Source organism: Rhinopithecus roxellana, chromosome 17 (assembly GCF_007565055.1).
Source record: "Rhinopithecus roxellana isolate Shanxi Qingling chromosome 17, ASM756505v1, whole genome shotgun sequence".
Classification (NCBI taxonomy): Eukaryota; Metazoa; Chordata; class Mammalia; order Primates; family Cercopithecidae; genus Rhinopithecus; species Rhinopithecus roxellana.
The window spans coordinates 10,703,171-10,720,108 of NC_044565.1; the positions used below are offsets into that span (position 1 = coordinate 10,703,171).

General features: G+C 38.2%; 1 protein-coding gene across 1 annotated transcript in view; it reads right to left on the minus strand.

Moving 5' to 3' along the window:
• SLC4A5 (solute carrier family 4 member 5) overlaps positions 1–16,938 on the minus strand; it is a 139,419-nt gene that overhangs the window by 93,164 nt on the left and 29,317 nt on the right. The window contains exon 6 of the mRNA XM_030921053.1: positions 5,511–5,588. Within this exon, the coding sequence (XP_030776913.1) occupies positions 5,511–5,586 (76 nt within the window). The 5' untranslated portion in view covers positions 5,587–5,588. The remainder of the gene's footprint in view (positions 1–5,510; positions 5,589–16,938) is intronic.

Sequence of the window (16,938 nt, forward strand, 5' to 3'; positions counted from 1 at the left end):
CCACCTCAGCCTCCAGAATAGCTGAGATCACAAGCATGCATCACCACACCCAGATATTTAAAAAAAAATTTTTAGTAGTCTCAAAATCTCTACATTGCCCAGGCTGGTCTTGAACTCCTGGGCTCAAACAATCCTCTCGCCTTGGCCTCCCAAAGTGCTGGGATTACAGGCATGAGCCATTGCACCCAGCCTGGATTCTTTTTTTTTTTTTAAGCATATGAATGTCCAGTCATTCCATCACCATTTGCTAAAAATGTTATTCTTCTTCCATTAAATTGCCTTTGTGTCTTTGTCAAAGATCAGCTGATTATATTTGTGTGGGTCCATTTTTGGGCTATTTATTCTGTTCCACTGATCAATTTGTCTGCTCTTTTGACAATATCACACTTGATTGTAGTAGCTTTACAGTAAGTCTTGAAGTTGAGTAGTGTCAGTCATTCAACTTTGTACTTCTTCAGTGTTATGTTGGATATTCTGGGTCTTTTGCCTTACCATATACACTTTAGAATCAATATGTCGGCATCCAAAAAAAATTACTTGCTAAGATTTTTACTGGGATTATTATAGATCAAGTTGGGGAGGACTGACAACAATGTTGAATTTTCCTATGCATGAACATGAAATATTTTTTCATTTTCTTAGATCTTTGATTTCCTTCATTACCTTTATAGTTTTTCTCATGTAGATCCTGTATACATTTTGTTAGATTTATGTCTAAAATTTTTGGTGCTAGTGTATCATGTCTTAAATTTCAAATTTCAATGGCTGGTACATAGAAAAGCAACTATACCCTAAGACTACAACCTGAGACCTTGTTATAGTTACTTATTAAAGGTTACAGGAGTTGTTTGGTAAATTCTTTGGAATTTTCTGCATAGACAGTTATATCATCTGTGAACAAAGATAATTTTATTTCTTCCTTCCCAAACTATATACATTTATTTCCTTTTCTTGTCTTATTGCATTAGCTAGAATTTCCAGTATGATATTGAAAAGGGCTGGTGAAAGGGGATCTCTTTGCTTTGTTCCTGATCTCAGTAGGAAAGTTTTGAGTTCCTCATCATTAAGTATGATGTTAGCTATAGTTTTTTTGTAGATTTTTAAAAAATCAAGTTGAGGAAATTTCCCTCTATTCCTAGTTTACTGCAAGTTTTTACTATGAATAGGTGTTGGATTTTGTCAAATGCTTTTTCTGCATCGATTGACATTATTGTGTGATTTTTCTTCTTTGGCCTATTGATACGATGAATTATCTTAATTGACTTTTGAATACTGAACCAGCCTTAAATAAATGGGATAAATCCTTTTGGGTCATGGGTATAATTATTTTTATACATTGTTGAATTTGATCTGCCAGCATTTTGTGGAGGATTTTTGCATATATATTCATAAAGGATATTGATCTGTAGTTTTTCTTTCTTGTCATGTCTTTATCTGGTTTTGTACTGGGATAATGCTGACCTCATGGGATTAGTGAGAAAGTATTCCTTCTGCTTCTATTTTCTGGAAGAGATTGTAGACAATTGATATCCTTTCTTCCTTAAATGTTTGGTAGAATTCGCTAGTGAAATCATCAAGGTCTGTTGCTTTTTTTTTTTTTTGTAAAGTTGTTAATTATTATCTATTACCTCTCTAATAGTAATAGACCTGTTCAAATTATTTATTTCTCCTGTGTGAGTTTTAGTAGTTTGTGTCTTTCAATAAATTAGTCCATTTCACCTAAGTCATCAAATTTGTAGGCACAGAGTTGTTCATAATATTCCTTTATTATCCTTTTAATGTTCATGGAATCAATAATGATCACCTTTCATTTCTGATATCAATGTATGTCTTCTCCCTTTTTTCCTTGGTTAGCCTGGCTAGAGATTCATCAATTTTATTAATCTTTTTAAGAGATAGCCTCAGTTTCATTGATTTTTCTCTATTGTTTCCTATTTCTAATTTCACTGATTTCTGCTCTATTTGGTATTATCCCTTTTTTCTTCTTGCTTTAGGATTATTTTGCAATTCCTTCTCTTGTTTCCTAAAATGGGAGCTTAGGTTGTTGCTTTTAGATCTTTCTTCTTTTCTAATATATGAATTTAATGTTATTCATCTTCCTCTAAGCACTGCTTTTGCTGTATCCCACAAATTTTGATAAGTTAAATTTTCATTTTCATTTAGTCAAAAATATTTTCAAAATTTTCTTAAGACTTCTTCTTTGACTACTCATATATTATTTAAAAGTATATTGTTTAATCTCTAAATCTGTTGGGATTTTCCAGTAATTTTTCTGTTATTGATTTTTAGTTTAATTCCAATGTGGTATTACAGCATACTCGGCATGACTTCTGTTTCTTTAAATTTGTTCAGGTGTGTTTTATGTCCCAGAATGTGGTCTGTCTTGGTGGATATTCCACATGAGCTTGAGAAGAATGTGTATTCTGCTGTTGTTGGCCGAAGCATTATACAAATGTCAATTAAATCCAGGTGATTAATATGCTGTTCCTCTCAACTGTATCATTACTGATTTTCCGCCTGCAGGATCTGTTAATTACTGGTAGATGGGTGTTGAAGTCTACAACTATAATAGCTGATTTGTCTGTTCTTCTTCAGTTTTGTCATTTTTTTGCCTCATGTATTTTGATGCTCTGCTCTTAGGTGTATACATGTTAAGGACTAATCACGTTTTCCTGAAGAACTGACCCTTTTATCATGATGCAATGCCCTCCCTTATCCCTGTTAAAGAGATGTTCTTTGCTCTGAATTCTTCTTTGTCTGAAATTAAAATACCTATTCTTGCCTTCTTTTGATTAGTATTATCATGGTATATCTTTCTCCCTCCCTTTACTTCTAATTCATCTGTATCTATCTATCTATCTATGTGTGTGTGTGTGCATATATATATGTGTGTGTGTGTATTTGCATTTTTTTTGACATGGAGTCTTGCTCTGTGCAGCTTCCACCTGCAGGATTCAAGTGATTTCCTGCCTCAGCCTTCCGAGTAGCTGGGATTACAGGTGTGTGCCACCATGCCCGGCTAATTTATGTATTTTTAGTAGAGACAGGGTTTTACCATGTTGGCCAGGCTGGTCTCGAACTCCTAACCTCAAGTGGTCTCCCCACCTCAGCCTCGCAAAGTACTGGGATTATAGGTGTGAGCCATCGCACCTAGCCTGTGTCTTTATATTCAATGTAGGTTTCTTGTCACATAGTTGCGTCTTGTTTTTTGAGCCTTTCTAACATCCTCTGTCTTTTAATTGATATGTTTAGACGATTCATATTTAAAGTAATTATTGACCAGGTGCAGTGGCTCACGCCTGTAATCTCAGCACTTTGGGAGGCTGAGGTGAGTGGATCACCTGAGGTCAGGAGTTCAAGATCAGCTTGGCCAACATGGCGAAACCCCATCTCTACTAAAAATATAAAAAATAAACCAGCGTAGTGGTGTGAACCTGCAGTCCCAGCTACTTGGGAGGCTGAGGCACGAGAATTGCTTGAACCCGAAAGGCAGAGATTACAGTGAGCTGAGATGCACCATTGCACTCCAGCTTGAGCGACAGAGCAAGACTTCGTCTCTAAATAAATAAAGTGATTATTGATATCAGTTAATTAATATCTACTATGTTTACAACTATTTTGTGTTTGTGGCACTTGTCCTTTTTTTTTTTTTTTTAAGAAATAGGGTCTTGCTATGTTGCCCAGGCTGGCCTCAAACTCTTAGCCTCAAGCAATTCTCCTGCCTCTGTCTCCTGGGTAGCTAGGACTACAGGCACATGCCACTATGCCCAGCTCCTCCTGTGGTTTTAATTGAGCACTTTATATGATTCTGTTTTCTCTCATCTCTGAGTGTATCATTATACCCCTCAAAAAATTATAGTGGTTGCCCTAGACTTTGCAATATACAGTTAGAATTAATCGATGTCTACTTTCAAATAACACTATAGTGTTTCTCAACTGAACTATGGAGAAGCATGTCTAAGCCTTTTAGAGAGATGCTGAATATGCTTTAGAGAGATGTTGTATGAGTCCACTCTGGTTGGTGCATTCCTAGGTACTGGAGGTCAGGTTACTTGGATGTCAGTGTCCAAATCTGTATATAGTCCCAGCTCACCCCACTGCATGCTCTTCTGGATCCCATTCTCTCCTGGGTGTAACAGGGATGAAGAAAATGAAGTGGAGATTATTATGAAGTGTGGCCTCGCTTCCTAGGGGACGGGTGTCAGAATGACTAGTTTCCTTTCTTCCTCCTCTCATCTCCCCACATCATGGTGGAACTTCCCTTCCCTACACTGCATTGTTTAAGCAAGCTGCAATTTGAGATAAGAAGTAGACACTAGCACTTAGAGGTAAGTAGTTCCACTCTAAGGGCTTAGTATATTTGGGTCTTCCAATGACAAGTTCCTATTCTCCACCCTTGAGGCCAGGAATGGAAATGAAAAGAAGCAGGTATATCAGAAAGACCCCATCCCAAGAGGCAGCTGCCCTGGGTGCTCCCTGGCTTGTCCTTTACTTGATCTGTGGCCATCTTGCCTCTGTGGGACTCAGTGAACTCATCTGTAATGTGGGAATGAAAATCCTTTCTCTACCAAACTGGCGTCTGAAAAGATAGAATGGGATCATGTATGAGAACATGATTATGCAAATTGTAAGGGGCCATACACAGGAAGAGTATACTTATTTAAAAAATCAGAGGAGATGGCTGTCAAAAAAATATTTTACTTTCTGTTCTGAATCTAAATTTTCCCATCTTTTCTTGGCTTCTATCATAATCAAAAGAGCATGGTGATTTAGCTGGTGAACTGTAGAGAGTGGCTTGTCCTCACCCAAGTCTACATTCTCCTTCGTGGCTCTGCAGGACCTCTCCTCTCACCGTAAGTATCTTGCAGTTTGGCTCAGGACATGTGCCAAGTTCTCCTAGCAACTCTTTAGGACATTTTTCTTGCTTGACAGCTCCAAAGTGGCTCTACACATTCTGCAGCTCACAGAGCCTCTAGGTGGACAGCGAGGTTGGTATTTTCCTTCACTTGGGGCTGGGGTAATGATGGCACTAGCCACCCATCTCACTGCCTTTTCATAAGCCCTGTGGCTTCTTCTCTGTAGTGTGTAGGAGGCTTTGGGCCTCTAAAGTCAGCAATTCTGGAGCAACAGAAATACCTGCCACCCCAACATCCTCTTGCACTAGTTTTAATTGAGCTGGCAGTTTGGGAATCTATTAATATAAAATGTTGACATTTGGCATTTATTATGGTTTGCAGATCTTGTAAAATTAGGTGAGTTACATTTTGTGTTGGGGAAGCTATACTCTAATCCACACAGCCAAAGTGGCAGTTTCCTATCTCCGGCCTGACCATGCAGTCCCCTGGGGATACCATGAAGGCTGGTCCCACCAGCCTCAAGGAGACACTGTGGATGAGTCAGGAAAAGGGACCTGCTCCCTAGACTCTCCAGCTGAAAGAGTTGTTATAAAGACATCCAGAGAATTCTCAGTGCCTCCTGAGATTTGCGTAAAGTCCTCAAAGTGACCTCACCTTTCTGATCCGGAAATCTCCTCCTGTGGTTAGTGTGGTCCAGCTTTCCTACCCCAGCCTTCTCCTTCACCTTCATGACTATAAAGTAAAAGGAACACAGCCTCAAAATGTATACATTAAAAAGGGTAGGATTTCAAGGATAAATGGCCAAATCCATAGTCACAATGGGAGATTTTAATACAGATAAAAAAACTAAGACAAAAGGACATATAGCTGGGTGTGGTGGCTCACACCTGTAATCCTAGCACTTTGAGAGGCTGAGGTGGGTGGATCACCTGAGGTCAGGAGTTCGAGACCAGCCTGGCCAACATACTGAAACTCCATCTCTACTAAAAATACAAAAATTAGCCAGGTGTGGTGGCATGCGCCTATAATCCCAGTTGCTAGGGAGGCTGAGGCAAGAGAATCTCTTGAACCCGGGAGGTGGACTTTGCAATGGGCTGAGACTGTACCACTGCACACCAGCCTGGGCAACAGAGCAAGACTCTGTCTTTAAAAAAAAAAAAAAAAAAGGACATATAAACAAATTGAAGAATAATTTCTAACAAATAGAGAACACACTTCCTTTTCAAGTACAAATGACACCATTTACAAAGAAAGCGCATATACTAGGTCACGGAAAGCCTCAGAAAAGTAAATTTATTATGCTTCTATAGTTTATATATAATAAGCCAAATTTATATTGTGGTTTCCTATTAAAACCATCATTCAAAATTATTTTATATAAATATACTTGTATATATAATAATTTCTAATCATGGGTTTAATGGGAAACCACAATATAAATTATTAAATATTTAAACTCAACACTTATAAATACAATATATTGAAACTTGTGGGATGCAGCATACTTAGAGGGAACAAGGAAAGAAGGCAATTACTTTAAAAGATTATTAAGATAGGCAGTCGAGCCAGGTGTGGTGGCTCACACCTGTAATCCCTCCACTTTGGGAGGCCAAGGCAGGAAGATTGCTTGAGGCCAGGAGTTCACGACCAGCCTGAGCAACATAATGAGACTTCATCTCTATAATACACATACACATATATATATCTTATTAGATATCTATTTTATAGATATATATTAGATATCTATTTTATAGATATATATTAGATATCTATTTTATAGATATATATTAGGTATCTATTTTATAGATATATATTAGGTATCTATTTTATAGATATATATTAGATATCTATTTTATAGATATATATTAGATATCTATTTTATAGATATATATTAGATATCTATTTTATAAATATATATATGTGTGTGTATATATAAATATGCACCACGTGTGATGGTGTGCTGTAGTCCTAAGCTACTTGGGAGGCTGAGGCGGGAGGATCACATGAGCCCAGAAGTTTGAGGCTGCAGTGAGCCATATATGATTGTGCCACTGCATTACAGCCTGGGTGACAGAGTGAGACTCTGTCTCTATGAAAAAGAAAAAAAAGAAAAAAACAAAGGCATTCTATGTAAGATCAATCAGAAGAAGAATTTTAAGTAAACAACACTAGGAATGAAAAAGGGACATAACTTAAAATATAGTTGAGAATTTAAAAATTATAATTCCATTAAAAAATTCATACCAATTAATTTTAAAACTTAAATAATAACAATAAAACTTAAACAATAACAATTACATTGCTATGTGCCAGATACTATTTTAAGTGCTTTGAGTGTATGATTTAATTGAATCTTCTCAACAATCCTATGAAATAAATAACATTATTATTCCCATTTTACAAATGAGGAAACCCAGACGCAGAGAGCTTAAATGACTACCCTCATGGAAAAACAAAACCAGACAATCTGTTTCTGGAACTATAACCCTTAGCCACAAGGCTCATAAATGGATACTTCACTACAAAAATAACAGAAGTATCAAAATTGACTTTAAAAAAATTAGAAAACCTAAATTAACCAATAACAATTAAAATTATTGTAGGAAAGGCACCACAATCAGTCATATATTGATAATTATTGAAGTTATGCTACAAAAGATTTGAAAAAAAAAAAGAGTTGTAAACTAAAAATAAAATCCTAAGCCTCCCCATCAACTGAATGGACTCTCTCTTGGCCAAGGGGATCCCAGGCATACATTAAAAACCGAAATCCTGGCCAAGACAGGATAGGAGGTCAGACACACCTTGTTATATTCTCTCCTTTTTGCAGTGTAGACAGAACTGACCAGCATTTATGTTAAAATTGAGAATAAGACTAACAGAACAGATCCTTTGTGGCAATAAGGTACCAAACTATAAACAAGACCTAAAGCCAGGCCAGGCAAGGGTTAAGTCATGCACACCTACACTTGAAGAATAAGCTGTGTCCTAACTGCCCCAAGGTTTTTCTTTTCCTCTAGCAGTTAAACAAGTGCTGGCCTTGAGACAAGCAACATTAGAACAATTCACAGCACATCTACCAGCAGACGCTGACTAACCAACCCCCTGCTCCATAAGCCATAACTATAGCTTTGATTGGACAAAAGACTGACTTCAGTAACTTTCTCCTGATAAGATCACGGACCATGGACTGGTTCTGGTCAGTTTACAGAGGCTGTGCACTTGAACTCCAAAGATATTCTAACGTATAATGCCTAATGTAATACATTTAAATGTAATGGCTCCATCCCAAGGTGAACATGGGCATGTGTAATATGCATGTTTGTTCAATACACATGCATCAGGACCACCTTCATGAATATTCATAGATCCTCCTGTAACCTACTGAATATGCACGTTTGGCCAACCCAGTCATTACCCCTCTTCCTTCGAAGTGCCCGTCTCTGATCTAACCCTGAGGCTGTGGTTCCCAGCCTGTAACATGGCCACCTTGCAGGCTGTAACCCTTTACAAGAAATACTTCTCTCTAAATGCATAGATTATGTGATTTTTAAGTTAATAGGGTCATCATCATTTATTTTACTTTTGTTGTGTTTGAAAATTTTTCTATAATGCAAAGAAAAATAAACACCAGGAACAGATAGTTTTTTAAAATGTTTTATCTGAACCTTCAAGGATTAGATAGCCTCTACATATACAAAATGTTTCTCAAAGATAGAAATAGGACATCAGAGGCAATAGGGACATCTGAAGACCATGATGCAGAGTGGGCTGAACACAGGGGAGATGGTGGAAAATCTTCATAAGGAGTTCTGAGGTTAAATCCTCAGGTCTCTCTTCTAGGCTCTAGTCTCCTATAATGCCCCTTCTACTCAGAACATGGAGGGGCCCTGTAGGAGACTAAAGCCTAGCACAGAAGATCCCTGGATAGCTGAGGGCAAAAAGGAGTAATTTCACTGGGGAAACAAAAAGGAGTTAAGTAAATGCAGTTAGTCCCTCAGCCCTTTGCCTGTTGGACTCCTAGAACCCTAATGAAGTTTAGGCCCTCCAGGCAGGACACTGGAGAACTTTCAGATTCCAACATTTTGGGGACCTCTGGCAAAATGGCAAGGGCTACATCCAATTGCCCACTGTAAGTCTATCATTCAACAAGTCCAGCCTGGCCACTTGGCAGCTGTTTAGCAGTTCCACTTCAAAACATGAACAGCCAGCCAAGAATCACCAGAATGACAGATACCAAAACAAACAGGAAAAGAAAAAGTCCAAGGAAACAGAAGCAATGAAGGCAGCCAAAGAAACCATTAAAACTATGTAGTAGCAAATGCCACAAAAGCAAAAATAGACAAATGGTACTTAATTAAACTAAAAAGCTTCTACACAGCAAAATAAACAATGAACAAAGTAAACAGACAACCTACAGAATGAAAAAATATTACACACTGTGCATGTGACAAAGAGCTAATATCTAGAATCTGTGAGGAACTCAAACAACTCAAAAAGAAAAAACAAATAACCCCATTAAAAAGTGGGCAAAGGACATGAACAGATATTTGGCAAAAGAAGACATATAAATGGCCAACAAGCATAAAAAATGTTCAATATCACTAATCATCAGAGAAATGCAAATTAAAACCACAATGAGATACCATCTTACACCAGCCAGAATGGCTATTATTAAAAAGTCTAGGCCTGGCAAGGTGGCTCATGCCTGTAATCCCAGCACTTTGGGAGGCTGAGGTGGGGGGATGGCCTGAGGTCAAGAGTTCAAGACCAGCCTGGCTAACATGGTGAAACCCCATCTCTACTAAAAATACAAAAATTAGCCAGGTGTGATGGTGCATACCTGTAATCCCAGATAGGAGGCTGAGGCACGAAATCGCTTGAACCCAGGAGGCAGAGGTTGCAGACTGAGATTGTGCCACTGCACTCCAGCCTGGGCAACAGAGTGAGACTCTGTCTTACACACACACACACACACACACACACAAAGTCTAAAAATGACACATGTTGGCCAGGCTGCAGAGAAAACATGCACTGTTGGTGGGAATGTAAATTAGTACAACCTTTATGAAAAACAGTATGGAGGATTCTCAAAGAACTAAAAATAAAACTACCGTTTGATCCAGCAATCCCACTACTGGTATATGCCCAAAGGAAAAGAATCATTATATGAAAAAAGATACCAGCACTTGAATGTTTATTGCAGCACTATTCACAATAGCAAAGATATGGGATCAACTTAAGTGTAATCAATGTAGGATTGGATAAAGAAAATGTAATATATATAATAAATAAATATATATATATATATATGTATACATATAATGGAATGCTACTCAGCCATAGCAAATGAAATCATGTCTTTTGCAGCAACATGGATGAAACTGGAGGCCATCATCCTCAGTGAAATAACTCAGAAACAGAAAGACAAATCCTGTGTATTCTCACTTATAAGTGGGAGCTAACAATTGGTACACACGGACATGTAGAGTGAAATAACAGACACTGGAGACTCCAAAAGGTAGGATGGTAGGAGGGGGTGAGGGTTGAAAAGTGACCTATTGGGTACACTGTTCACTGTTCGGGTGATGAGTACCCTAAACTCAAACTTCACCACAATGAAATACATGCATGTAAGAAACTTGCACTTTTGCTCCCTAAATATATATTTTAAAATGTTTAAGTTATTTTAAAAACTATGTAACTGGTGCTCACTTTAGTAGCACATATACTAAAAATGGGATAATAAAAGATTAGCATGACCCCGTGCAAAGATTACAAAACAAAGACAAAAACAAAGATAGTTAATATCTTCAAGGAGATTGTCATAGGTTTGTTTAATATAGTTCCTTCCTTGGCATCCAGTTTTTGGCCTGACATAAGTTGTTTGAAACCCAATTAGTTGTACTCCTTGGCCTAGTTAAAACTTCCCCTCCCCATGTGATTGTTTGTAAAATAGCGCATTCTCTCTCTCTCTCTCTCTCTCTCTCTCTCTCTCTCTCTCTCTCTCTCTCTCTCCCCCCCCATTCACTGATTGAACATCCTACTGCCTCTTGACTTCCCACCATCCACCCCTAACCTCTCCAAGATCTATAAGTAATAACTTTTTTCTGTTTTATGCATTTTGGTTTCATTGTGTCTCACCTGACCACCTAAACCTTATTTTCCTCCTGGTTAGAGCTCTCCTAGAAAGTGGCTATCTTGGTTTCTGGCTACTCTGCAGAAACAGCTCTCAAGACCAAATTAGAGGAAATCACAACAGAGACAAGAAAAGACACTGTATTCATGACAACAAGAAAAGCAGAATTAAAAATATCTTAGAAGAAAATTTTCAATAAAAGACTTGGAACATAAATTTGAAGGAGTATATCAGATAATAGAACACAAATAAAATGAGATTAAACAAATACTATGATAAAACAAGAAAACCAGAGAATCAATCCAGGAGGCCCAAATATCAAAGTAATAGGAATTTCCAAAACAGAGATAAAAAAAATAGTGGAGAGAAAATTATCAATGAAATAACATGAGAATATTTTCCAGAACTGAAGGATTTGAATTTTCTGATTGAAAGAACTTTCGCCGGGCGCAGTGGCTCAAGCCTGTAATCCCAGCACTTTGGGAGGCCGAGATGGGCGGATCACGAGGTCAGGAGATCGAGACCATCCTGGCTAACATGGTGAAACCCTGTCTCTACTAAAAAAATACAAAAAACTAGCCGGGCGAGGTGGCGGGCGCCTGTAGTCCCAGCTACTCGGGAGGCTGAGGCAGGAGAATGGCGTAAACCCGGGAGGCGGAGCTTGCAGTGAGCTGAGATCCGGCCACTGTACTCCAGCCTGGGTGACAGAGCAAGACTCCGTCTCCAAAAAAAAAAAAAAAAAAAGAAAGAAAGAACTTTCAATCAGCTCAGAAAAAATAATTTTTCAAAAATCCACTCCAAGTCACATGATTATGAAGCATTAGGACATCACGGATAAAGAGATCTTAAAAGCTTCCAGAAAAAAATAAGTCACCTACCAAGAATCCAAAACAAGAATTACATCAGATTTCTCAATCGCTACAGTGGAAGCTACAAGACAATGAAATCGTGCTTCCAAAAGTGAGACAAAATTATTTCCAACCTAGAATTCCAGTCCCAATCAAACTATCAATCATGTGGGAGAGTAGAATAGGGGCATTTTCAGACATAAACTATCTCAAAAATTTACCTTCGATGCACCTTTATTTCAGGAAGTGATTGAAGGAGGAACTCTAGCAAGATGAAGGACTTGCACTAAGAAAGAAATTAAGTCTGGAAAACGGGATTCACCACAAAAGATGGGCAAAGGAAAGTTGCTGGAGAAGAACCCTGTAACAGTCCAGAGAGCAACAGGCACATTTTAGAGCAGGCACTGGACAGGATGTCTTCAGGAAAAAACCTGGTTCTGAAAAATGGTCTTTATGTGTTTGACTGTTGCGAGAGGATACAAAAAGCTTGTCAAGAACAGTCATAGAAAGGAAAAGTAATCATGGTACACTATACTCAACTGTGGGCAATATTTACACAGTCATAATAAATCAAGTGAGTGTTAATTTCCCTGAAAATAGCAATAGAAACAGGGTTGATATTCCACCGATATGCATTGGTATGGCTGCTGTTTATGGTTGGTGTCCATTTTTAGTGATCAGGTATTCATTTTGGTTGGTCAACATCAGTGCCATGTTGATTGTTAAATATTTTGAACATCACCACTGGATGTAACTATTTGGAGAGTATAAAACACCTGTGGAGAATGCTGCTAGCTACTTCCCTGATGCCCATTCCCCTTTCTGCTCTGACTTTCTAACTTCTGCTCCAGCCACAGTAGCACTATGGCCAACTAAAAAGAATCACTTCCCTCAGATGCTCTTCAGCTCTCTCTGGCTGAAGAGCTGCAGGAGAAAGAATCTGAGGAAGGAGTCCCTTCCTAGATAAAGCATTTTCAGAAGAAAGCCCCTTCACTTTTCCTTCTTCCTTCCTGGATAGAGTTGCCAGGTTTAGCAAATAAAACTAGTTTGCCCAGTTACATTTGAATTTCAGATAACAACAAATAACTTTGAGTATATGTTTGGTACAATATTTGGGATATACTTCTACTAACAATTACTTGTTGACAAAGGTGCCCCAAATGTGGTTACTGAAAACCATACCTGGGTCATATGACAAAGGACTCTAGGAAAGTAAGTTTTTACTGGGAAAATAATATTGAGTCTGTCAGTAAGGGAAAAAGAGAGAATGGGCATTGGGTGGTCATCTAGCATGTCTGCTACACTGCCCAACATCCATTCCCTCTTCTTCTTGCCTATTTACAAAACTCCATTTTGTTCGGGTAGAGACACAGGGCCCTTGATTGCCAGCAGTCACCTTCCCTAGGCTCAGGCATGAGTTGGGATCTATATAAACCATTCATGGTAATCTGGTTGCCCTTAGCCAGTCACTGATTTTAGGAGTAGTCATGTGACACTATTCTAGCCGATGAGATTTAGGTAGAAGTACCTTGGGTAAGGCTTCCAGGAAAGCTTTTATTTTCCTGATTGAAAGTGACACAGTTGGAATGCATAGTTTGTCCTTTACCCTCCTCCTTTCTTGCATGGACCTTGAGACTTTGAGATAAAGCAGCCATCTTGCAACAATGAGGTGACAAGTATGAAGATCAAAGGCACAGGCTAAGGACAAAGCAGAAGGATAAAGACAAATCTGGGTTCCTGAGAATATCACTGAGCTCTGGAATGCTTATCCCTGGATTTCCTGTTACCTGAAAAAAAAAATCTCTATATTTAAACTGCTAGCTAAGTTTTATGTTACTTTTAGCTGAGGCCTTCCTAACTGACACATAATGGATGACTGTGGACAGTTCAAACGAATGAACTAGATTTTTATGTATTAACATGTCTAAATCTCAAAAACATAATAAGAAAAAAAAAGTTGTAAAACAAAATGATATTATTTACATAAAACTTTCAAACAAACAAAACACTACCAATACTGATTATAGTTACATTTATAAGTAATAAAATCATAAAATTATGCAGAGGAATGATACACACCAACTTCAGGTTACTTCTGGGGAGGGATAAAGTTAATGATGCTTGATGATCTTTGGTATTTTGGATAGATTATACATATACATGTAGGTATAAAACAAATATGATAAAATGTTAACATCTGTTAATTCTGGACAGTAATATATCAATATCTGTCATATTGTACATATTTGAGGTATTTTATTATTAAATTTTTTAAAGTACTTTTTAAAATAACTAAGAGGTCTCCCCAACATTATGAGATAATAGTCTCACACCAAATGGGTCAACTGAGCACTCTGCACAAAAAATGACTGGGAAAAAACCTCCCCACACTTTGCTAGATCATTATGAAATTTTAGAACAGTGACTATGAAGAAAAGAAAGATCCTAAAAACTTGTAGAGTGAAACAATCAGAAACAGGTCACCTGTCAATGAACAGAAAAGCAGAAGACTCCTCCTCAGCAAGTTGAATAAGAGAAGATAATGGGCAGGGTGCGGTGTCTCACGCCTGTAATCCCAGCACTTTGGGAGGCTGAGGCGGGTGTATCACCTGAGGTCAGGAGTTCAAGACCAGCCTGGCCAACATGGTGAAACCCCGTCTCTATTAAAAATACAAAACTTAGCCGGGTGTGGTGGCACATGCCTGTAATCCCAGCTAATTAGGAGGCTGAGACACGAGAATCGTTTGAACCCAGGAGGTGGAGGTTGCAGTGAGCTGAGATTGTGCCACTGCACTCCACCTGGGTGACAGAGTGAGACTCTGTCTCAAAAAAAAAAAAAAAAAAGAGAGAGAGAGAGAGAAGATAATGATAGAGCAGAACCACCCAAAATCCAAGGGAGAATGATTTCCAACCTAACATTCTCCACCCAGTCAAACTACCAGTTCAGAGTAGGGGTAAAAGACATTTTCAGACATGTAAAAAATTATTTTACTTCTCTTTCATAACTTCCTAGGAAGTTCTTTTAAAAAGTTACCCATCATTAATCAAGAAGGGGAAGACAATGATATGCAGGAGAGAGTGGATGGAATCAGAATAATGAAGAGCAGTTCCCAGATGACAGCCGTGACCTCAAAAATCAATCAGTCCTCAAAAGAACTAGAAAATGAGGCTTCGGAAGAAGCCGCCCAGGGGAAGAAATGAAATGTGAAAGATTTGATACACTCTTGGAGATTTTGGAACAACTCAAGAAAGTGACAGAAAATGCAAAGAAAAAAGATAGCAATTAGAAATACTAGGGAAAAATTAAAACTCTGCAAGGAATAAAATGTGATCATGGCATGTAAACATGAGTATAAACACTGCTTTTTGAATGAATTAAAAACAGTGATGATATTCTACACTGGGAGGATAAAAAATAGATGTCTGTGGTTGTAAGTTAAATATTCACCTGTAAGTGGCTAATGTCTAACTTCAATAAATAGCAGGAATAATTATTACTATCATTATTATTAAAAGGTAGCCAACAAAAAAAGCTAAAAGAATTCCTAGTGGTTATCTTTGGGAAGTGGAACTGTGGCATATGGAGGAAGCTGGAATGGAGTTCCATTGCTTTTTATGGAAAGCTCTTACATGTGTTAATTTATTTTTAAATTATAGCTTTTTTATTTTAAACATTTTAAAGTAAATAATTTAATATGCCATATGTTCCTACTTTATGTGATAATCGTATACTTGAAAATTAACGGTTAAATCTATTTATTCAAAGCAAATCATGTTTAAAATACTTAGCAGAATTACACAACAAAGAACCCTTTAAGGCAGTGGTTCTCAAACTTGAGCGTGCATCATAATACCTAGAAGGCTGCTTTCTGTTTGTTTTCTTGGAGCTGGGGTCTCGCTTTGTCACCCAGCCTGGAGTTCAATGGCGCAATCACAGCTTACTGCAGCCACCAACCTCTAGGCTCAAGCAATCCTTCCATCTCAATCTCCAAAGTAGCTGGGATTACACACGTGAGCAGCTCCAGAAAGCTTGTTAAAATAGATTGCTGGGTCTCATCACCAGAGTGCCTGATTCCATAGCTCTAGGTTGGGGCCTGGAAATGTACATTTCCAACAAGTTCCCAGTTGCTGCTGCTGCTGCTGCTGATCCAAGGACCACATTTAAAACCTCTATTTTAAGAAAGTAACTCCCAATTTATATTTTTTATTCAATTGGGTCAGTTGGTGATTTTTAAAAAGCTGATATCTTCCTACTCCAGTATGGTGTGAAGAGTACAGAGAAGGTGAGTAACAGATTTCTTTTCCCATAGAAAACCATCTTCAAATGTCTTAGTGGGTGACTCCATGTCTCCCCAAGCCTCCACAGGAAAGATCATGTGACCCAGCCTGGTCAAACACACCCCATTCCAGCCACAGAGATCGGTTCAGGAATGATCCCATGTCCTTAACTGGGCCAATCAGAATTCTTCCCTGGACATTTCTGCTTGATTCATCCAAAAACTCTGCTCATTCTGGCACTGCTAAGCTGATAAGTTTGGAAGTTACTATTTTGCCTGTCACATGGAGGGAAGCATTCAAGAAAAGTAGAGAAAGAGAGTCCAGATAACACTGTGACTCCCTGAATCAGTTAATTTTGAACAGTCCTTCTCAGTTGTGTTGAGCTGTTAAATTCACTTTATTTTTTCTCGTGTTTGAGTTGGGTTTCTCATGTTTGCAATCACAAGTGCCTGACTAATGAAAATGAAATAGAGCTTTCCAATATGTTTTTAAAATGTGTTATTTCCTATTTGAAGTACTATGGATTCTTAGATTGGAAAACAAATGAAAGTTTGTTGGAAAAATAATGAAATGTCTGATTGTCACTGACAAATGACAATACATATGCAAACATAGATGAGAACTCTACAAACTACAGAAGTATGGAGCTATAATGTAGCTATAATATTCCGGTAGATGCATACCTTCCAGTTCTGGACTAGCTGAGAGCATTCCTGCCTCATCTCCTCTGTGCCAGGTCCCAACTTCTCACAACTTGAGAGAAGCTTCCTCCCAGGGATATGCAGAAGTAGGAGAGAAACCCAAACTCCCTGACATG